This window comes from Bombus bifarius, unplaced genomic scaffold, assembly GCF_011952205.1.
Source record: "Bombus bifarius isolate JDL3187 unplaced genomic scaffold, Bbif_JDL3187 scf7180000007996, whole genome shotgun sequence".
NCBI lineage: Eukaryota > Metazoa > Arthropoda > Insecta > Hymenoptera > Apidae > Bombus > Bombus bifarius.
In genome coordinates, this window is record NW_022884376.1 from 5,469,872 (window position 1) to 5,494,420 (window position 24,549).

General features: G+C 37.9%; 1 protein-coding gene and 1 long non-coding RNA gene across 5 annotated transcripts in view; one reads left to right on the top strand and one right to left on the bottom strand.

The window, feature by feature from the left end:
• LOC117206180 (protein crumbs) overlaps positions 1–24,549 on the top strand; it is a 29,757-nt gene that overhangs the window by 3,507 nt on the left and 1,701 nt on the right. The window contains exons 2-18 of one of the 4 annotated variants that reach the window (XM_033445298.1): positions 13,339–13,709; positions 14,104–14,284; positions 14,660–14,827; positions 15,631–15,958; positions 16,487–16,947; positions 17,503–17,684; positions 17,804–17,957; positions 18,357–18,821; positions 19,180–19,915; positions 20,009–20,411; positions 20,638–21,093; positions 21,246–21,998; positions 22,123–22,954; positions 23,068–23,437; positions 23,546–23,861; positions 23,997–24,314; positions 24,395–24,490. In XM_033445298.1, coding sequence (XP_033301189.1) covers positions 13,339–13,709; positions 14,104–14,284; positions 14,660–14,827; positions 15,631–15,958; positions 16,487–16,947; positions 17,503–17,684; positions 17,804–17,957; positions 18,357–18,821; positions 19,180–19,915; positions 20,009–20,411; positions 20,638–21,093; positions 21,246–21,998; positions 22,123–22,954; positions 23,068–23,437; positions 23,546–23,861; positions 23,997–24,314; positions 24,395–24,490 — 6,590 coding nt within the window. Of the gene's footprint in view, positions 1–13,338; positions 13,710–14,103; positions 14,285–14,659; positions 14,828–15,630; positions 15,959–16,486; positions 16,948–17,502; positions 17,685–17,803; positions 17,958–18,356; positions 18,822–19,179; positions 19,916–20,008; positions 20,412–20,637; positions 21,094–21,245; positions 21,999–22,122; positions 22,955–23,067; positions 23,438–23,526; positions 23,862–23,996; positions 24,315–24,394; positions 24,491–24,549 lie in introns of those variants that run through there. The other 3 variants (XM_033445299.1, XM_033445301.1, XM_033445300.1) reach the window with 3 other exon arrangements.
• Positions 10,012–10,925, bottom strand: LOC117206191. The gene is made up of 2 exons (XR_004487349.1): positions 10,776–10,925; positions 10,012–10,707 (listed from the first exon to the last, which is right to left on the bottom strand). It is a non-coding gene; the product is annotated as an uncharacterized LOC117206191 (long non-coding RNA).

Genomic DNA, 24,549 nt, shown 5'->3' on the forward strand with positions numbered 1-24,549 from the left:
GTAACTGTATTAGTCATTACTTCCTGGATTCTCTGGCTTCCTTATACGCTTTGTACGAGGTAAACCGTTTCCTCGTTATTATGCTCCAAACAACTTTTATTATACCTTATTTTACGTTCTATTAACGTTACTGAAACGAACATTTGTAACCAAAAAAAATATGTCATCGTTGATCCTTAAACAATAATATTATACATTAAAGTAATAACGTACGATTTTATTTCTTCGATAATATTCGTATTGCGTTAAATACGTAAGAACTTGAAGATCTCGAAATTTGGACATGTATTTGAAAATCTTGTAAATCTTACTTAGAAACGCGCTTACTTAGATGCGCTTCGTGCATCGATAGCCCCAGTCGTCTGGTTATCATCAGAATGAAGCACTAGACAAATCTTGAATGGTTCTTCAGTTTCGGAAAAGGTTTTTCTTCACGGGGACAGGACACTAGAGAGGTTCTCAGAGGCCATGTGCTACATTTAGTATTATTGTCTTCTCTACTTTCTTGTCCCTGGACTTTCGATGGCATTATTCGTAATCTTGTTTTTCTATGTCTCAAGAGGGAAACCAGGCTTTAAATTTTCGTAGAAACGTCTCTCGTACTATGCAGTTGCCACTATCATAGATAAAAGTAAGAAATATTATTTGTACACTGAATTTAGGTTGATTAGAAAATTGGGAATATCTTGTTTTTTTCGAGAATTAAATATAATGCAATTTCGAGGCGCTCTCGTAATTTATATTCAATTCAAGAGGAAATATCATTGCTAATACGAAACGAATGAGTTGAAATATTATATGAGATCGCTCCTTCTGTAACTCGATATGAATCACTTGCATGTTATACCTATATAAAGTGACCCGATGCCTATCAAAGTAGTGCAAAAAAAAAAGAAGAATTAATTTTTAACCCATTCAATTTTCTCTGATAATTCTTTTCAGCTCTACATAAATTAAATGCTAAATAAATTAAATTAAATGCTCCATGTTGTTACATATCCTCCTTCGAAACTATTAAACCAATATTCGTCACAAAGTTGCGATCAGAAAAACTTCTTTCTCTACAAAATGATTTGGTCGTAATCGTGACACTAGTTTATTAATGTCAATGAAACAGTTTCGACGGGTAGATGTTCGACTTATTGTATTTGATCGTTTTTCTACAATTTACGTATTTGTCCGTTCACTTAATTATTAAATAATTCTCTCGCCACAGTAATTACATATTTGTGCCTCTTGCGATTCGTTGGATTCAACCAGACCACATAACTCGTCTACGTATAGCAATTATGCTGATGTACGTGGCGTCGCGACGTAAATGTGCAACACACGAAATAATTTCCATCGACCCGCATCGCACACCGAGCAACGTTGTAGAAACAGAAAATGTACAGAATGTACATACAGAAATGTATATGTACAGAAAATGTTATCGAAACCTGCGGTATTAGGGCGACGCTCATTTCAATCTTATGCCTGTATAACAATTGTTTCGCTCCGATTTCCTCTTGTAATGCATCCAATCGTCGATAAACTTGTGAATGAAATTTATCGCCTAAAAGATTTCTTACAAATCACGTACTGTACCGTGAAAACAAATTACTTAATTAATCAATCGTCTATTAATTATATTAAACTTCATTTCTATCTTTAAATTACACCGATTCTGTAATTTAACAAAAAACAGAGATATCGTCGCGATCGATTGCTCTTGATTTACGTTCATTTTATTGAAAAACGGATTAACATGTGATTGAATAGTATACATTGCGTCATGGTACGATCTCGTTCTCTAAATCTAAACATATATTGTTAGGCTACAAAACAACACGTGCCTGTTATACGTATCAGGCCTTACAGTTCAGCTTCAGATACGCTTATCGTTTTACAAAGATGAAAATATAGCTACTTTCGTGTGATACGACACAAGCAAAGTTCACACCTTTACGCGTGTCATATACCAAATTGGTTTCTCTTGAACGAACGTATAAACAGGTATGTCTCGTAACGAAGAAATTCTATTGAAGCGGCTGTTGGATTCTCCTTATCAATTCAAAGGAATTTCTGTAGGCTCTTAGGATTACCTACGAATACGCCATTGAAATGTAAATGCGTTTTGCGTGCATTTAGATAAACCGCGTGAAACCCAGAAGGCATCTTGGTATCGTGACTCATTGCGGCTCTAATTTTTCTAACAATAGGAAGACTGGTTTTATGATTTAACCGTATTAAAGTAGGGCAATAGCGTCTCGTACCGTTGAGTTTCCGTTTACGTTGACCGAAGCGTCGACGTGGTTGGAAAATCAAGCAAGATTTCCAACTATTCTGTTTTTTTTCCTTTCGTCAAACGCGAAATGAGGCGCACGAATACAAAAAAAAAAAAAAAAAGAAAAAATACCGAGTTCTGCGTATCCTTGTGCCACTTTTTCTTCTGCACAACCCTGTGCCAGATTTTATCAGACGAAGGATTTACAGCTAGAACTGAAAAAAAAAGACGCGATACGTGTGCAAATTGTATAATCGATTGTATAATCGTATCGGTTGTTCGATAACTAAAATTCATATAATTTGCGATAGCATATTAGCTTTCTATCGATATTACGAGACAGTCGTATCCCATTTAATACCCTACAGAAAACGGTGCCCATTCAAACTGAAGCCCTACGCGAACTTTCTACATCGACCGAAGTAGCTTTGTTATTCGCGGAACGCATATGCACGTATGTGTGTTGATATGTTTCACTTGGAAAACCGATACTTTCACAGATTTCCTTTGTGAATTCTATTCAACGAAACTTCACATTCAGATAAATTCATAAAACGATTTTCGCGAATTCCATTCATCGCGTGTCACACTTTTCAAATAAAGCACACACTTGGGTATTTCATTTATACGTTCCGTATAACATATATATACATACATGCATATATACGTATGTATTAGCTTCGAATCTGTCGTTCATCATATTTCTTCGTTTACACTCGCGATTACTTGTTACTAATTATACTTTATGCTTTCTGTAGTTGTACTAATCGTACTTACGTGTTTATTTATATCAAACTGATACTTGATAGTTGCCGCCATATATTAAGATGGTTATTAAATCGAGAAACGTACTATCAAGTTACAAACTTATAATTTTACCGTAATCTAAATTCATTCACTTACTACCCACTTTTAAATTAACTAACATAATGTCGGTCAACCGAGAGAAATAAATTACAATGATCAACGATCGCATGTGGGGTTTTTATCGTTGTAAAATTTCGCCTATACATAATGCAAAGCGGTCGCCGTTTAAAATGCAAGTCTCTCATATGTAAGAAACGACACCCTTTTTTCCCTTAGTTCCCGTGTCATTCTTCGTTCGAGTGTCACACACTCGGAATAGCTTTTTTTTCAGAGCGTGTCGTTTTTAAAGGTGAGGCAGAAGACAATGGTACGTGGTACGTGGCGCGTATATGTATATGGAAGGTATTATTTCAATACGCTCGCGATTTAGCCAACCAGTCCAAATCTTGGCATTATTATACCTTGGTTTTATTCTTCTTCTTCGCTAGAATAATTGGCACGTTACGAGAGTTATGCCTTCGGCGTATGATTAAAATATCAGCGCTGAAATTTCAGACAGACGATCATTCTCTTCCATCTGCTTTGTTAAATTTATCTCTGATATATCTCGAATGTATCTCAAATATAAATTCAAATATTTTTTCACGTAGAAAGTTGTACACTGTTACTTATGTTATTCTACAGCGAATTATTAATTAGAACATTTATACATATATTCCATTCGTTTTTTCCTTTTCTTTAGTTTTAGTTCCAAGTTTTTAACACGTGTAGATCTTCGTATATCGAGCGTTTCCTCCACGCTTGTTAAGAGATACAGGTATATTACATATGGAGATTGATTCAACGTTTAAAAAGCATAACTGTGAAAATAAGGACTTACCGTTTTCTTCGTTCTATCGGCTAATCTGTAAAGGTGAATAACTAGAAAACAACGGTTTATGTAACGCATACACGGTGTAAAATCATGTTCCGAACATTTATGTATTAATAAGTAGGTGAAAGTAAAGTTGAAGATTCTTAGCACGAAACGTAATTGAAGATAAAAATTGCTTTACGATAATTATATCGCGAATTAGCAACGCTTTAATAATGACAATCACCTGGACATTCTACGTTAAAGATAATATTCACACGTCCATTTAAACTTACGTTATATAGTTATCGTCGCTTCTCTCAAGTTCCGAAAACCATCATAATGAACGTAATTGTTCGTCAACTCGACTAAAACTTCATCCTTGAAATCGTACTGCGAGTAAAAAAAGTTCTAAAAGCTACTAAGCTTAAAACAGAATAACGTGGCTTCGCTTAGTTGTCTTGCGAATGAATCCGGGACGTAAAAGTTTCAATGAAATCCGGGCTGTATGGCATATTGAAATGCAGAAAAAGAAGAGAAACGAGGAATCCAAAGTGTGTAACCTTCATGGTTACAACCCCGGAGTGTACGCGACAGTGTTCTGGTCGAGCCTTCGACCAGGCAGCGATTTCATGGGTCGTTGTCGTGGCGTCGGGTCGGTCACTGATCCACACCGATGATCCTGAGAAGCTGTGGTAAAAGTTTATACCGTTACGAAAGGGAGATGTCGTGCAGCGAATATACGCAGCGTTGCTCGAAACGTGCTCTCGAGACATCACAGAGAACCGGAAGCTCTAGTAACGCGCCTTTCGCTCAGCATTGTAACCATGCACGCTGCAGTATACCAAGGTCGTTATTCCAATCTGCTTCTCGACGACAGACATTTTTCTCATAAGTTTCATCTTGTTTCTATTTTGCGCAAATCGATCTATAGTTTTGATCCTCGAGGGATTTCTTCCCACAATCTGGCAATCGTTGAGAAGATAGTGTGGACGATAAAACGCGAAAACCTTCCTCGAGGACTCGTTTCAGTGATCGGCGTTCGTGGCCGACCGAGCGCCGATAATCTAAACGTTCTTCGATATCGAACCGTTGATGATCGGTTTCAATCAGTCGTCGAGCGAACATCAAAAGGTTCGAGACTTCTCCCTGCGATAGAAAAGTCTTTGTCAGATATAATCACGTTAATTTTTTTTAACGGCCGATAATGACAATAACTATGGACGATCTGAAAGTAAAGTTAGTCGATGAGAGCTTCTGTTAAAATATATTTCGATGAGAATAGTAAGTTCGTCCGAATCGCGTACGCATTTCTAGAAGTATTATCTCAAGCTATTGCTTAGACTAGCGGCGATAGTTTCATTCTGTAGTTAAAGAAATTGTTATTATCTAATGTAACATAGACCGTGCTGTATTCATCGCACGTATGTATTTGGATGTGTGAATGTGTTTTCAAAGCGTTCCTTGGCGAGCGTGCACCTGGCAGTTTCCAAAGTAAATTCATTAAATTTTGTAACGATCGTGTTTATAAGACTGCATTCAGCGTTAATTATACACGTTATTTAACTCTTTAAAAGGGTATTAAACATGGCAAAGTATAGCTTAAAAAATGTATGAAACGAGGAAAATATTAATAGAAAGGTGTACATTTTAGATCGGCAAAGATATTCCATAAGCTGATTACGAATTCCCAAAGGCGCAGTTTTCTCACAAATTGTTGAGAAAGTTGCCTTTGCTTCGCAACTTGAGCGTCGCGTATTTCATAATTACACGTTATTTCTATTTTAACAATAATACATGCGAGTAAAATCGATCGAAGAGAATTAATTAAATAAAATTGAGTAATAAACAAACATAGATTTCGAAAAAGATTCTTTACAATTTACGGAGTTGCCGTTGACAGATTCCTACGTTAAAAGGTGAAATTAAAAGACAAAATTAGCGTCACCTATGTCTTTATCTAGTTTCGCTTTCTACACGTAAAACTCGTGTTTAACACATTTACTTTTCTCCATTAACAATAGAAAATCATAATTTGTCACAGATTTTATTGAAAAGAGAGAACGAAAGACTTATTAATGAAACTTGCACAAAGGCGATTAATGTATTCCATGTACCGTTGCATTTCCATCGACCAGATTTATAATTCACAATATCCAATAATAATGCATGGTTATCGTTATCGAATATATATAAATATATGGCTGTATTAATAAACAATAAATAATTAACAACTCGATAGAAATATCGAATAAACCAGGCATATTTCCCAAAAACGAATATGACGTTATCGAATTTTTCAAGCGTATATTTTTTCCTCTATTTTTCATCCAATCCTTTCTTAAACGTCAATGCGCGACCATGCGTTGTATTATGCAATCGATGCATGTCAATCAAAGGCGCGTCCACTCATGGAAAATTGTGTACACACGATAAAGTTCAGCGCACGTCGGTCTCGAGCATTTTTATGCAGGAGAACGCGATTGAAAATGCAGTTGCCTGTCATTATACACGCGGAATCTACTTGCGGTACTCCTCGCCTTTTCTTCCTTTCTCGCCCTCTATTCTCCTTCCTTCTCTATTAATCCTCTATACTCCCTTTTCTGTCATTTCGAAATCCACCGTCTCTCCCTCTCGCTTGCTCAAAGGCCTCTCCTATTCTTTGAGTCTGTCTCTCACCGTGTCGACAATTCTCCTCCCTCTTGACGGTGGTTTCGCTTTATCCTGACATCTGGTCTCTACATACCTCGGAAACATAGCGGATCCCGTGAGAACCACTGTTCAAATGAATGAAACCCATTCACCGATCTATAGAACCGATCACAGCAGCACGGTATGCCAACGTAATCCGATAGGAATGCATTTTCCACCGACAAAACAGGCGTAACCCGGAAGGTGAAATTAACGTTCAGCACGACGTGTTCCTTTCCTTGAAATTTGGCGAGTCTGATCAATGGCGGAGCCTGTCGCGCAAGGCCATCGCCAGTCATTTCCAAGTATGAGCGAGGCATGACGTTACGTAAAATTCTACGGCGCAGCTTGCGCATTGAAAGTGCTCAGGTAGAACCTTTGAAATAAAGTCGAAAGTCCTAGCGGTTCCGAGCTCTTGATAATTTCTTCGTTATCGTTTGCTATCTTTGCTCTAACACAAATACTTAGAATCTTCGTGTTGGTTTAGAGATAATGAAACGTGATTAAGTTAAAGTTTCGAGGTAATTAGTCTGTAAATTCAATTCGTTTCTCAAATTAGTGGAGTTACGGGATGATTGCTAAATCGATTGATAAAGATATGGAAAAGGAAATGGTACGAGAAAGCGAAGACGAGAATGGAAATTTCTCGCAGAAAATTGTATAATACATTCTTGTTTGACGTATCGGTAATTTTCCTCTGAAAGAGCCCGAAGGCGAGGATCTATGGTCCGTGGGAACCATCTACGTTCAGTTAGCAAAACCTACACTGATTTTCACTGTAACTACCTGTCCTACTACCTGTCCTACTACCTCTCCTATACTTTTCAACGTCGCCTCTACACAGGGTGTTTTCGAAATCGTCGTACGATTACAAAGCAGAGAAATTTTCAAGGTCCGTTTCCCCATAGGGTCGAAAAAGAGAAACGAACTTTTTCAGAAGAGGATTCCATCCTCTATTGTCCGCTTTTCGTGTTTCCGTGAAAATTTTTCAGCCGGTCTGTACAACCGTACCGCTATGTAAAATTTGAACTTCGACATTTACGATTGGATTTTGTAGAAAATGAGTACTCTGCGAATACCGGAGCATCCCATTAAGTAAGAGCAATGGTAATTTTCAGAATCTGGTGAACTTAAACCCTATGGTTCCGCCGATCGAATACGAGACCACGATTGTAGATTGTAGCGAACTGAAATTGCATATATCGGACGGTGGGCGTAAGTGTACACGGCTATGTTATGTCGAGATATCTGTACAGAGCGAATACGGGCGAACGAAAATGAATGGAAACGCTTATCATCTTTTTAGGAAATACAATTATGTATAACGGAAAATATAAAAAACTGGTGTATTATAATGAAAACTGTAAATAAAAAATAAAGAAGATTGATCTGTACGCGGTTTTTATATAAATTTCATAGCTACGTGAAAAACTTGACGCGATATTTAAGCCACGGTTGCACTCAATTATAATCCCTTGTATGTTTGTCGTTCAACATTTTTGTGTCAGGAAAAATTGGTTTTCATCAACTCGGGTTGTTAAGAAATAGATTTTTGTTTTGTTACGAACATGATGGAGTGTTACGTGCATATGACATCCGTTTGCGTTAAAATGTGTGTGCGTTCAAAAACGAAGATCGCTTCAAAGCGAACTGAAATCAGTTCAATTAAAACGAAAATACCTATTATCGTTACAATCGACAGTTTATCGTTAAATTATTTCGATAATACACGGTTACACCATCAATTTACATCAACAGACTTTGAATCAGAAAATAATCCTTCGTACATCTTTAACCTTTTTTCCACTCACGTTGACTTTTTTACGTTAAAATATCGATAGCAAAAATTCGCGTAGCGATTTAATACGAAAATGCTACAACTTGCAAACGTAAAAACCGGCTATTTAGATGTTAATTACGTTTGTCTATGAATTTTCTATTAGGCGAATAGTCCGTTCTACATACGTTTGCATCTCATCCTTGAAATAAAAGACTCTTTCTTCCCTAATTGGATTTCTGTGCTCTACAAGTCGTAAGTGAGCCACGAGGTTAAACAGTTTCGAATAAATCCTCATTCGGCTACACCTCTATTCTTAAAGGAAAGCGGTTGATTCTCGTCTTGTCGAAAGGTAAAAATAAACCGCAAATGATGTCTTTCGATCCAACCACGTATAGGAATTCAACGATTACGTTGAAAGTATAACCGGTGGAGATCGGGACGAAGAGTTCTTTGCATCTACATATTACAAAGCCGAGACAGTGAGTCATCGAAACCATAACCTGTTTTTTGACGTTAACGACACATAATGTTCTCCTCTATCAGCATTCGTTTTACGATAGATGAGTACGAATCGTGCGTACAATACATTTTTTCTACTATTCGTTACTTGCGTATAGAAATTATTGATATTTCAATTACGATTCAACGATTCAAACAAATATTTACTATTTTCTAGTATATACTACTATAACAAATTGCTATTACTCGTATCGTGCGTGACTTTACAGGGATTAAACTAATATTAAATATTACACTGTTCATGCATGATTGGCAAATTACGAAGTACAAGAAGATCGTCGAACAAAAAGAGAGGCTAAGATACGGGTTTGTTAGTAAAACAACTCACGCGACCACTATACGTACCGAGTGCACGCCGCGATAAATTCTGTTTGTTGAAATTCATCACAGCTCGTACCTGCTTCTTAATAAAATTATCAATCACATTATTCAACCATAATATCACGTTATGAAACAATTCGTGATTAAAGCGTAAATACATTAACAACATACTAAAGTAACTTCTGGATTATTAAGTCGTACTTATTTTAAAATTAAACGAAAAAAGTATTTAGAATCGTAGCAGAGTAGCGGTGGCTTGTAAAATACTATTTCTTCGAATAATTGCATCTCTCTGCGTCACTGAATTTAAGCCTTTCGTCATAAATATTTATTTTAAATAATTAAACTCGCGTTCGACGTATTTACTGTAATAAAAAGAGATAATCTATCGGCACGCGTTACATCGTGTATATTTTATTTTCCACTTGTCTGTTGCTTAACCCACTCTTCTTGTACTACATATTTACTATCGTTGCATCTATTACTTTACGAGTATTAGTATACAGTATCTCGAATAAGTAGCTTCCTACAAAGCAACAAAGAAAGTTACTCGTGACCAACGAAGGCGTGGCAAGACTCGCTAAGCCGTTGAGTCACATAATATTGTACTCATATGTGAATACATACCAACAAAGATATTCACCGTGTTAAGAAATTCTATTGGTATGCTCGCATAATAGGAATCTATTAGTCGGTTTAATTAGTTGGACATTGTATAATCCTTAATGGGTTTTCACGTTTGTCGATCATTACTTTGACAGAAGAAATAAAATATTTTATGACGCATAGAATGTATTTCACAAATTGTTGCAACTCGTTGTAACAAAACATGCTTGCTGTTAATAAGAAGGAATTCTTCCAATCATCGAGATGCCAAACGAATCGTGAAATTTTACGTAGCCTGTCCGATCCGTTATGCTTTCTAACAGTAAACTCCTTTCTAATATATAAAGTAGATAAATCATTTTCTTCTTAATCTTAATGATTTGTTGTTGCTTGAACAACTAATAGGTATTTTGAAACGGTAGATATAGTTAGTCAATTACGGTTGATCCAAATATTATTCAATCGAAGTAATAAAAAAGCTATCGGATTTATAACGTAAAATTAACGATAGCGCGTCACTTTTATGTATAGCGTTCGAATAGCTAGATACATTTAATTTCTAATTTTATTTGTATCAAAAATTAATCGACTCGATATTTTGAAATTATGGGAAAAGGTTCGATAATAATAATCTTGATAAACGTCTTGGTTACATTTTTGCTTATATTATAGTTCTTTCTTTTTATTTCAATCGCTACTCTCTAGCGATATTCTATTCTGAATCATTCAACTTCAGAAGTGTGACAAATACCCGACGAATTTCTGAGAAATCTTCCTCCGTTGATCTGCGCGGAGAAGAGACTTCAACGCCTGCATAGTCACGAAACAGAACGTCTTTCTATCGATTCATCGTTGAGTTGAGACCTGCAAAACCAGAGGCACGTCACCATATTTGTCGTTGCGTCTCGTCGTTCTAAAGAAAAGGAAGTTACTTCCGGTTGTTTTCTGCGTTGTCTCACGATCAGTAGTTTCCATAAACCGTTTCTACTTATACGGTATAATCGGAGTAACATCCACTTCAAGATATCAAGTAATTAGATCTCGTTTTGCAACTTTTTCTTCCTTTTCTTTTCTTTTTTTCTTTTTTTCTTTTTTTTTTTTTTAGAAATTGAGTAAAGTAGCATTTCTAATGCTATAGTCGTAGGCAACTTTTATCGAATTCATTTTTATCGGACAAAAGTACCGATTAGTATAATTGCTAATTATCTCTATCTCTAACGATAATCGCCAATTACAACTAAGATATATAAGAAATTGGGAATATTCCTATAATATAGTAACGTTCGAACATATTATAGAATTAACTATACTTTCCATGATTTTTCTCAATGTTCTCAAGTCTACATCGTTGCAATTGTTCACATCACGGTGTGTTCCCCATTGTGTCTAAGACAACATACGTAAAGTACAACTGTCTTCTCTGTGCGTATTTTATATGCCAATCACGCAAACTCGTGAGTTCCTGCCATGTATTCATTCTCGAACGCGTCGCGTGCGCTCATGCGAGAGGAATCGTGGAAAAACTCTAGGAGCCAGCACGATATGAATCTTAATTAAAGATACCTTACTGTTGCTTCCTTAGATTCGAGCATGAATAATTTTGTTACGATTACGATGATTTAACCGCCACTTTGATATTTCTTCTTCTATTTTTTTTTTTTTTTTTTGTCTGTGCTTACGTAAATTTTCATTTTTTATCCCAAAGTTATCTTCGTAACGACGCTATATATAGACATAGATATTTCGATCAAGCTGTTCTGCAATTCATTAACGACGTTCACTGAAATATCATGATAACACCGGCAATTCTGTGCGAGATACAACGTTTCTGTTTATTATGTCAACATCAGAATATGTAAATTAGGGAACGATCGTACGAAAGAATAGTTCATCAGAGACGTGTTATTCAAGGTCTTATGAAAATACAGAGGAGACAGCATACAGCGAAGTACTTTTATCAGTTAACATATATATGTATATATGTATGTATTGGAACCGATCTCACTTCGAATAATTTCCATATTATTATCGGTTGTCATAAAACTTACGATTGATCAATTTCGCTGTATACACGTAAAATAACTTGTTAATTGTACCGTTAAATATAAGAAAAGATACTTCGGAATTTTCCTAATTATTGACAATGTAAGAAGTAAGAACTATTATCATCGTGTTCTTTATAAATCGTTTATGATTTCTTTCTACGATCGTGTACGTACATAGGTTCATACCAGGTGTATGCCATTTTTTCCTTTCCAACAAACTCTCTCACTATGTAATCGCACTCCAACACACTTTTGCCTTTTTCCCATTATTAGTCATTCGAGTAACATTTAATTTTTTTCCATGTACTCGATACATTCGAAGGATGTATGTATTGAATTATTTCAAAGTGTAGGCAGACAAGGCCAGATACGCGACGTTAACTCTATCGAATTATAATGTTATCTTAAATTCTGTTTTCCCATGGCAACCTGGCGTGTAACATGCGCACTTTAATTTCAAAAAAAGTGCGATTAATTCCATTTACCTGGATTAGTTTATCTAAACATAATTTATCTACATATATAAATAAATGATGATGATTATATATAAATATAATATAGCGATATGTATATATATATATATAAATAAATAAATGGAAAATATCTGTTTTATCTGTTCTGAAATTTATTTTTCACGTGATAAACATTCCGCGTGAATAATCAATACGTTGTAGTAGTAATTAACCAAGGTTCGTGATTTCGACGAATTTTCGCCGGTGTATAACCGTAATGTCCACCTTAAACGAGTCTCTCCTAACTATACAACCTTACGAGGGCGTGCAGATGCATCTCATGCATTATTTATTGGTTACCATCGATCCTCCTGTGGGTGCAGTGGACTTCATCAACCGCCTTGCTTGGAAAGTTACGGATGTTTGTATTTTTAAAATACCTAATGATAAAGCTTAAATTGGAAAACTTACTCTCTTAATAAATATTCTATAGCACGAGGCCACGCAAGCTACAGAGATATAAAAAGAAACGTCGTAAATAAACCAGAACTCGGATAAAGAAAAAAGTGTAACTAAATATATGGAATTCGTTCAATATCGAATAAAACTAGGAATTCGAACAACCATTCGACTAGTTTATCGAAGAGGATGCAATTCAGTAACCTAAATTGAACGTTTCAGTGAGCAGAGAAATCAAATCTTTCGTGTACACATGTCGATTAGAATCCAATACAAGCGTACATTATCTTACCGAAATTTCAACCTACATAGTTAATAGCGATAACAGAAATTGGAACACTCACATAATCGGTTACACCGTCCTTCCTTTCCTACTTTCGGTCAATATCTGTAAATGTTCGAATATCTACGATATCTGACATACTGAAAGACGTACAATTTCTATTCCCCGTTATAAAAGTTATTATATTTCTTATTACCACGAAAGAAATTTTATGCAGGTAACGTAATATATTTCGTTTTACTACTTGATGTTCTAGTACTTACGAGCTTATTAGTAGTCACCGACGAAGCGCCGCAAGATTCCAGACACAAAAACTACGATGAACGTTCCAGGGAAGCCTATTTCAATGGGTCGGCGTTCCTCAAACTGAGCTCGTTCGTGTCCGTGCATGGGCATAGCGGTTTGAGTTTTCGAACATGCGAAGGAGGTCGACTTTTCATGCAGAAATACAACGAGGATTCGATTAGTCTGGAAGTGACCCCGGATGGACTTCTGTTCGCGGCCATCATCGATCAACAACGATACAAAGCGAGGCTAAACGCCAGATTACTGAATAATGTTTGGCACAACGTCAATATCCTCTTTAGACTCGGAAATCTCACTTTAAACGCAGCAGGACACACGCAGGTAATCAACACTTTTTTCAAGATAAAAGAATCCTCGTTATAATAAATTTCCCATATCTAGCGACGAATTATATCTGTTTAATAAATTCAACGATTTGACGATCAATTAAATTAAAAGATTAAATTATTATGATATATTAAAAGCTTGAATTATAATGTTTCCCATTGAAGTCGTACATCGATGTTTTCGAAACTTTATGAAATGAAAAACGTGATCTTAAAAAATGTTTTTTACTCTCCCCTTCCATTGTCGAGATCATTCGACTTACGTTTTTTTTTCTTTTTTAAAAAGAGTAATTAAAAAAGTAATTTTTACCTCTTTGGCGGATCTGAGACTCCAAAGCTATATTCTTATCTCTCGTTACAACGCTGATTTTTTGACTGATTCTGTTTAGGTAATTGCTAATGCAACGTACAATGCTGCGATCCTTACGCTGCCCGATTACGATATGAATGGCTCCCTTATCGTGGGAGAAGCGTTCAGAGGATGTATCCTCCAAGGTCCTGGTATTCTTTTTAACGATTCCATCAATAACGGAGCTATCTTTGGCCCCTGTCCTGCGGAGAACAAAGGATGTAAGGATTTCAACGTTCTTTCAAACGAATATTAATATTTATAATATTTAGGATGTCTTGCCGAGTAAGGAAGAAAGATATTGAGAATGTAGAAATTGACTAGATACTAAATACGTGCGAAATAACACATTTTCCTTTGTTTGGTTCAATTACAAGCGGAATCGAGCAATTGAACCACAGAATAGAATTTCCGTAGACGAAAAATCCAGTACTAAGCCGTAGATTTTTGGATCACTGCACACCTTTCGGAGTGAAAATCACGTATATTTAGTTGGTTCCTGCGTAAACTCTCAGACTACTCGTATGTGAGGTCGTATGTGCGATTTATGATACAAGTAGCAGATTGCATGGCAGATTTTCCTACGAAACTTTCAGGTGGTACGAGCGGACTTAACGGTGGTGTAGGATCAAGTGCAATCACCACCATGGATTTCTGCCATCACGAGCCATGCATGATGCATGGTAAATGCGTGTCACGGCAGGATCGTTACGAGTGTCACTGTTACGCCCGATATTCCGGCAACAACTGTCAAATTGACAACGGTAGACATTGACGTCGAATACGGGATTCTGGCACAGAGCGAAAGATAGAAATAGATCCATGGCCTTGTAGAAATACGCGTTATCATAAATTACAATCGTAATATCTTCACCGTAAATAGAATTACGTTGCTTAGCATAGAAATTTTGAAAAGCAAGTCCACGGTTAAACACATCGTAACGAATCGTGTTGTATTTATTTTAGTTTCTCGTTGTTTGTTCCTTTTATAATACAATCGTGATTGGAAATATTAATGTCTAAATTAAGCTTTGAAATATCGATTACGATTCAGTCGGCCATGAATTCTCTTTTTTAACTTTCGTCTATAATCTTTGCATGAATTTCATCATCTGTCTGCCTTTTTTGAATGACATACATACACAGAATATCGCGACGAATCACATATCACGAATAACACGTCTTTAATTCCCAATTAAAGCCGAGTGTTTATAAGAAACGGGTTTGCACGGTGGATATTCTGCTCGAACATCTCGTTCCACGTTATTTTATTTCAATCACGAGCTAAAGAAAATTAGCATGCCGAAGACACTAACTACCTGGAACACCATACATTTGCCGGGGTTTCTATAAATAAGAACTGTATACTAACATTCCTATCTGCTTGTCAAATATAAGTTTCGAGTTGCCAATCCTATCGCGTTTTCTTTTATTATGGGCTCTTTTATCTGACAACAGGCGTTTGGATTTCGGGAGCACTGGCGTCACACTCTTTCGCTATTAGAGCTATTAGAATCGCTGTTTCCCGATAAATGCTAAAGTATTTTATCTGTATAAAATTTGTCAGGTCCGCCATGCATGAGCAGCCCTTGCCGCAACGGTGGCACATGCAACGAAGACTCGAAAGGGGACTTTAGCTGTACCTGCAAGCCAGGCTTTACCGGAATTTACTGCGAATCGCAGCTCGGTGTACGACTTTGCGAACAAAGTCCATGCAGAAACGAAGGTGTTTGCATAGCGCTCACCGAAAGCGAATATAAGTGCGAGTGTCTGCCTGGTTGGACGGGGAAAAATTGCGAAACCAATTTTAACGAATGCTCACCGAATCCTTGCAGACACGGTGGAGTTTGCATCGATGGTATCAACAATTATACCTGCATATGCGATAGAACGGGGTACGTCTCTGGCGTTTACGTCGTATTAAATAACTCGTGGGAAAGTCTCAAGCAGTTTACGTATACTCTCGTTTTAGTTTGTCATCTCTGTAGTACACTGTACATTATGAAACTACCGATTAAATTCCTTGTCGATTTATTTGCACATTTCTCTGCACCGTCTGGCAATAATTCTTTTATCGACGCTTCGAAAAACGTGATCTCTTTGGAATGTATAAAATACATTGGTACATTTCGCATCATACACGTTCAGAAATACAAGCTTGAAACTTTCAAGACCTAAAGAAGAGAAATAACATCTTATTGTTAGTATATAATAAACGTATTAGATACAAAAAATGAACGAACCAAGTTCCACAGTTTTAATGTTCGAATGAGAACCCACACGCTTAGTAGAAAAATGTAATTATCTTCGATATATGCATGTATTCGATATCTAATCAACAACCGTTTTGTAACGGTTGAAAGATAAACCTGTCGAGGCAGAAAAATTATAGCGAATTATTAATCGTTTTCATCCTATTACAGATACGAAGGTGGTAATTGCGAAATTGACATCGACGAATGCTTGGCGAATCCCTGCTTGAATAACGGCGTGTGCTATGATAATTACGGTGGCTACATCTGTCACTGTCCGAACGGTTTCGAGGGTCAAAATTGTGAATTGAACTTAAACGAGTGCTTGTCGAATCCTTGCATGCACGATGCCGATTGCGTGGACGACGTTGGTTCCTATCATTGTAATTGTCCATCCGGATACGCCGGTCGACACTGCGAGCTTAAGAGTTTGTGCGAGAACGCGGCATGCCCGCCGAATAGCATCTGTGTAGAAGACGCACATGGGCCACAATGCGTCTGTAATCCTGGATTCATGGGCAATCCTCCGAACTGCACCATCAATTATTGTGCCAGTAATCCATGTAGTAATGGCGGAGTATGCTCAAGTAACAAAGACGGATTCAACTGTACTTGTCCGCCGGAATGGAAAGGTGAGTAATAGATTAAATTCCTATTAGTGAAAGCGTAAGACACAGCTTGAAATTGTAAATATAACGAATGTGTTGAAATCTCAATGTATAAAGGAATTCGTTCGTTCTTTTTTTTTTTTTTTTTTTTTTTTTAAAACGAATTTAAACCAGACTACCGATGTTTATGCAAATTCATATTTTCCAATTAGATTCTACGCGAGAAATTTGTTTATCGTTTACCAAATATCATAACGAGTACGCAAAGTTTGACTATTTTATAGATTTTTTGCATAATCGAGTTGCACGTAAATGCACAAACATCCGCGGTCTGTTAATCGCTATCACCATTTACGTCATCGTTACGCTCACCGTGTGCGTCTGTTACGTCTGTTTTATCCAGAATAAAGTCTATTTTAACCGAAAGTGGAAAATTACGTAAAATTGTTGTTGTCGAGAATACGTTTGTATCGTGATTAACGTCTCTCTAGATCATCGTCTCCTTTACTTCACTAATCCTTTTTCGTATTTCTTTGTTAAATGTTTCGTATTGTCTTTGCGTAACGCGTGGACCATTAGGAACGACATGTCTATCACCCGCCTCTGATTGGTGTTCCGCTTGCTACAACGGAGGCAGTTGCCTCGAGACGCGTTTTGGTGTTATGTGTCAGTGCCCAAGATTTTGGACAGGACCTCAATGCAAGGATCCGATCACTTGTCGCGATCTACCTTGCAAACAAGCTTCCGCTTGTCACGATTATGTGAGTCAGACATTTGCAAATCGCTTTGCATGCACACCCAGCCGATTAATCAACCGCGTCCCGTCGAATATATCTCTATGTGGCCTCTTGCTTTGTTTGTTACGTCTCGCTTCGAACAGCCCGGCGGTTATTATTGCACCTGCGAGCCAGGATGGACAGGCCCCGAGTGTTCCATCGACGTCGACGAGTGCTCCAGTGATCCCTGTCGTAACGGCGGCATCTGCATCGATCAACAGAATAGCTACTACTGTCAATGTCTTCCAGGATACACTGGTAATCAATTTATTCGCGAACTCTTGCACGAAGCTTTGCTTGTCAAATTCTACGATAATACTCGTTTTACCATATACGTAATGCGTGACTGACATTCATCCATTGCCGCTCGAATTTGTTTCATCTACTCTGCATCAAGGATTGGATATTCTAACTACTCGCGCTTATTCCTCCATCAACGAACGAATCATCCGCGAATTATCTCTACGTTATATTTTAATTTTAATTTCGCTATCTAGAGTGGAGAGGATGAATCGAGAATGCAAATAACAGATATTTCTTATTTTCTAAACGACGGAACTTTGTCACAAGCGAACGAAATACCTGTTATTTGCTTTTAAATTGTTCTATAAACGGAACACAAATATCGTTTAATAAAACCAATCTTAATGTCACTAGGTAAAAATTGTCAGATCAATGTGGACGAGTGCTTATCACAACCTTGTCAAAACGGTGGTACTTGTATCGATCGAATCAATGGATACATATGCAACTGTACGAAAGACTTCATGGATGAAAATTGCGAACGCGAGTACAATGCGTGCGCGTCAAATCCTTGCCAGAATAATGGGAATTGCACGCTGATACCAAGGTCTCGACGAGAATTCGTTTGCGAGTGCCCTCGCGGCTTTGAAGGCAAGATTTGTGACGTGAATGTGGACGATTGCGTCGATGTGCTATGCCCTGATGGGAAAGTTTGCGTTGATGGTATCGCTGGTTACGAGTGTAAATGTCGCGAGGGTTACAGAGATCCCAATTGTACCCTTATCGTTGACCATTGCGCGACGAAACCTTGTAACAGCGGCACGTGTATCGATCGCGGAGAACAGGGTTTTGAATGCAAATGCAGAGATGGTTTCAAAGGTACATTTTATTAAACAGAATTTATACAAGATATATTTTATTCAAATTCAATAAGAAGTTTTTGTTGATGTAATTATTTTCCTCAATTTTCATATGTTAAATTGAGAAGTGAAATCTCGAACAAGGATCGATGGCACATTTTGGTCAATGGTTGAATTAATAGCAAAGCACGGTCCTACAGTCCCTGTCGTTCGTTTTAATATACGCGTCGAACACAAGAAACGCGTTAGGAGTTGGGCTCGCGAAACAACCTGGTTTCCCCCCAAAAATGTGCCAAATGTGCTCTAGAGCCTTGTTCAAGCTTTCCATTCGATCGTCGATTAACTGGTAGCCACTAATCGATTACTCAAATTCATAGGAAAATTTTGCGAGGAGGATGTGAACGAATGCGAGGTAGAAGGTAGCTCATTATGTAACAACGGTATTTGCGTGAATACAAATGGCAGCTATAATTGCTTCTGCAGACCGGGATTTTCCGGAGATCACTGCGACATCGACATTGACGAATGCTTATGCGGTCCGTGTAAAAATAACGCTACGTGTATCGATGGTATTAACACGTTCGAGTGTCAGTGTCCAGCTGGTTATTCCGGGAAAACATGCGACGTGGATGTGAACGAATGCGAAAGCAATCCTTGTTTAAACGGGGCAACCTGCGTCGATGAGATCGCTAGTTACATGTGTATTTGTTCACCTGGTTTCCGTGGATTAAACTGTGAGATAAATATCGACGATTGTGAACCATTGCCCTGTTTAAATCATGGCCAATGTATAGACGGTATAAACAATTACACCTGTGACTGTGCCGACACCGGTTTTGAGGGTGTACATTGTGAGAAAAATATCGACGACTGCCGGTCAGGACCCTGTGTGAACGGTGCTCATTGCATAGACGATGTCAAGAATTACAAATGCCAGTGTTACGCCGGCTATACTGGCAAAAATTGCGAAGTCGATATAAACGAATGCGAGAGTTCACCTTGTCAGTATAATGGTACTTGCTTGGAAAGATCTAACATGGAATTGTACAAGAGTGACGCGTTGACGTTACCTTCGATATTCAACCAAGAGTTCAGCTATGCGAATGCGAGTGGGTAAGCATCGTGATACTCGAAGTAAAAGGACAAAGAATAATCAATAATCCGAAGAAAGAAGAACTAACTGTACTTTTGACAATTTATTTTCAGATACGAATGTCTTTGCGTACAAGGTGTTACGGGGAAAAACTGCGAAGTAAATATCAACGAGTGCGATAGTAATCCATGCCAAGCTGGAACCTGCGTAGACCGTATTGGTGGTTACACTTGCGAATGTGACGAGGGATATGAAGGCGATCATTGTCAACACGATATCGACGAGTGTAAAAGATATTCACCCTGCGAGCACGGCGTGTGTACCGATGGAAGAGCTGATTACACCTGCACTTGTGAGCCAGAATACGGTGGTAAAAATTGTTCGGTAGAGCTGATCGGTTGTCAAGGAAATGCTTGTCAAAACGGTGGAACTTGTTGGCCATACCTCGTCGATGAAACGATACATAAATTCAACTGTACCTGCCCGAATGGATATCACGGAGAAATTTGCGACTACGTAAGCATCGTTTATATTTACGTATTTTGACTTGCCATTTCTTTTCTTCCTGCAAATTCACAAGTTGTTTCGATTTCTTAAATTCATCGCTTATCTCACTTGATCACGCTCCTTGTATTGCCTTACGCATGAATACGCGACACAGAAGAAGGTGCGTAAACGTACAGGTCGCAATTTTCTGCTGGCTTCCAATTCATACCGTTTCCTTTTGTTTTTTTTTTCATAGGTAACGACAATGTCTTTGAACGGCAGCTCATACGTTTTAGTGAATACCACTCGAGACGAAGGATACGACATACAATTTCGCTTTCGAACGACTCTACCAAATGGATTACTGGCCATCGGAAAGGGCTCGACGTTTTATATCCTTGAACTCGTTAATGGCAAGCTAAATTTGCACTCGAGCCTTCTGAACAAATGGGAGGGCGTATTTATCGGCAGTGAATTGAACGACTCCACTTGGCAAAAAGTGTTTGTAGCGATCAACGCTACGCATCTAGTACTCTCGGCTAACGAGGAACAAACGATCTATCCCATTAGTCTAAACGAAGGTTCCAATTCAAATCATACATCTTTCCCGATGACTTATGTCGGCGGTACGACCAATTATCTGCGGCGGTTAACCCATGGCCCATCTTTCTTTGTGGGTTGCACCGAGGATGTAGTCATTAACGGAGAGTGGGTACGTTCGATATCTTCTGATCATAAACGATATACGTAGTCACATTAAAATACATTGAATTTATGGAATTTTAAATTAAGATATTAAGTAAGAAATATTTGTCGTACGAGCTTATCAAAATTATGAAAAATTTCCTAATTGTCATAATTCAGGTGTACTCTGGTACCTCATCAAAAACCGTATACATGGAGGACGTTGAGCCAGGATGTCCTCGCGAAGCCCAATGTTCGCCAAATCGTTGTAAAAACGGTGGCCACTGCACGGACAGGTGGCGTGACTTTTCCTGTAAATGTGAGAGACCATATCTTGGCCATACCTGTCAATACAACATGACAGCAGCGACGTTCGGATATGAGAATATCACAAACGGATACGTAACCGTAAAAGTGTCCGATATGGCTAGACGAGCAGTTAGATCGATCGTCGATATTTCCATGTTCATTCGCACGAGACAAGATAGGGGTGATATATTTTATCTAGGAACAGAACCGAATCCACAAACGGATCTTAAACCTCAGGAGAAAACTTATATAGCAGCTCAACTAGAAGGAGGCGAATTACTCGTTAGGATTCAATTTAACGGTTCAGAGGCATACACCGTTGGCGGTGTAAAATTAAACGATGGAAACAATCATCTAATACAAGTAATTAGAAACGTAACATTGGTGCAAGTGAAGATTAACGGTACCGAATATTTCCGAAAAACTATCAGCGCGTCCGGTCAATTGAACGTAACTGTACTATACTTGGGTGGCATGCCACAAGCATCCAGATACATACGGCAAGTTGACAATCGCCAGATAGAAGTACCGCAAGTACCGCAAGTTAACTTCAAAGGAATCATTCAAGACGTTCAAATATCGAATGGCATTGAGACTATGGTGGTCGAATTCTTTCCTCTAAAGGTAACGATACGTTTTTCAATTCGATCTGCGTGATACGATATTACAAAATTTCGCTAAAAATTATATCGCACGTGATAAATTACAGTACAATATTTTAGCGGTAATATAAAAAAATATTTTATAGGCAAACGATATTCCCACCCCAATACAATTTGGTAACGTGACTTTCGATAATGACAAAATTCTTAAGGGTGTGATATCCGACAACGTATGCGTGAGTAGTCCATGCGATCACAATGGAACTTGCCACGTTACGTGGAACGACTTTTGGTGTCAATGTCCACGAGGATATACCGGCAAAACTTGCCAGGAAATGGAATTCTGTCAACTGCAGGACTGTCCTTCTGGATCGAAATGTCAAAATCTAGACGATGGTTACGAGTGCATCGCTAATGCTACTTTTAACGGTGTCACGACTTCTTTCACCTACGTTTATAATCAGGTTGAAGAGAAAAATGTGACCGACTCGACGATCGATACCATTCAGATTACGTATCGATCGAATACCGGTGGCACGTTAATGCATATTGCGCCTCGTATAGGCGATCAGCATTTTACCGTTTCCGTTTACAAGGACAAGGTTACGGTATCTTGGCGCTTGAACTTGCAGAATCAAGGAATACTAACGTTTGGTAAAGCCGAACCTGATGGTAATTGGACGTCTATCGTATTAAGGTTGAGCAATAATTCTATGGAATGCGGATATGCAAATTCCAACGACGAATATGCATCGCACGTTAGCCCGAACTTTAGTTTTCTTTTGTGGTATGATTTATTAATTACCGGAACGGTCACTCTTGGTGGACTCGGCTCTGTTTTATCGAATAAACATAGTTACATAACGATCGGCCCTGGGAAACAGATCCTAGAAAATAAAAGCGGTATTAATGAAAATTCGATAGATTTTACTGAACGTACATTGACCACCGCTTCTCCGCCTTACAATGTAATGTCAGGTAATATATTAGCGTACATAAATATTTTTTAATTATACGCGTAATATTTACGTAATATTTATTATATATTTTTATTTGCATTGTGACTAGAAAATACGTCTTCTATTTTATAGGAGAAGCTTTTAAAGGATGCTTGGGTGAAGTAAGAATTGGTAGTATGCTTTTGCATTACTTCACGTACGAAGAAGTATATCAAAACGCCAATTTTACACCCTTAGAATACTTAGCATTACAAGAAAATAATTCAACGTATCATGACAGTATTGGCTGTCAACTTTGCTTCGACTCCGATTGCAAAAATGACGGCTACTGTTTTGATAAAGCAAACAGTTACATTTGCGAATGCCCGGCTGGATACGCAAAAGACGATTGTTCCCTTAACATCGACGAATGTATCGATAATAAATGCAAGAATGGAGCAACATGCATCGATGGAATCGCTAATTATACGTGTGTGTGTAATAGCGGCTGGCAGGGATGGTTGTTAGTATATAACATAATCTATTATATCAAATTCCAATACACTCGTTTCTTATCGAAAATCAGAAAAAACTAAATTTACGCTATCTTAGGTGCTTATCTTTATTTCAGATGCGACAGTGACATAAACGAGTGCGTAACCCTTAGCCCTTGTCAGCACGACGGTGTATGTATAAATCTTCCTGGGTATTTCCGTTGCGAATGTCCAGATCAATTTACTGGCGAGAGATGTGAGAACTTTCGTCTAATTACTTGTGAAAATCAACCTTGCAAAAACGGTGGTAGTTGCGCAGATATTGTAAATCCACAAACTAGCGACAACTTCACTTGTACTTGTACGACTGGTTACGAAGGTTCAATCTGTGATACTCCTTATTGCATTGCACGAAAGTGCCAAAACGGCGGTAGATGCGATTACTTGCATCAGGTATATAGCATATCAGGCTTATACAATGAGAGTTTTATTCGTCTTATAAAAACGAATACTTTTATTCCCTCATCCTCTATGATTTAATGTATAATTGTTTGTAATATGTAATAATCTATTACTTTAAATTACTAGACACCTCGATGTACTTGTCTACCCGGCTATTCTGGACCGTATTGCGAGATTAATATAGATGACTGCGCGCCAGATGCAGAAGGAAATATACCATGCAAAAACGATGGAAAATGCTACGACGGTGTAGATAGTTTCGTGTGTGATTGTAACGACACCGGTTATATAGGACAGGATTGTTCGTTTGATATAGACGAATGTGTACTGTCAACGACCGATTGTGGTCAGGGACGGTGCGAAAATTTACCAGGAACTTACCAGTGCATTTGCGATCCAGGTTATTGCGGATACAATTGCGGAATGATGGATCCTTGTAGAGCGGTACTGTTTCTCGGATAATTTCTCTTACTCGCTACACCGACGATTAGTTTTCTTATATCTCACATTCCTTCCCTTAACAGGATTATTGTCAAAATGGAGGTACGTGCAAATGTGGAGATGACGGCGGTTACAAGTGTCAATGCACACCGGACTATACCGGACAAAACTGTACAGAGGTACATTCTAATATTTTAGAATAATAATTTCTTTCACATACAATTACGAGCGATAAATG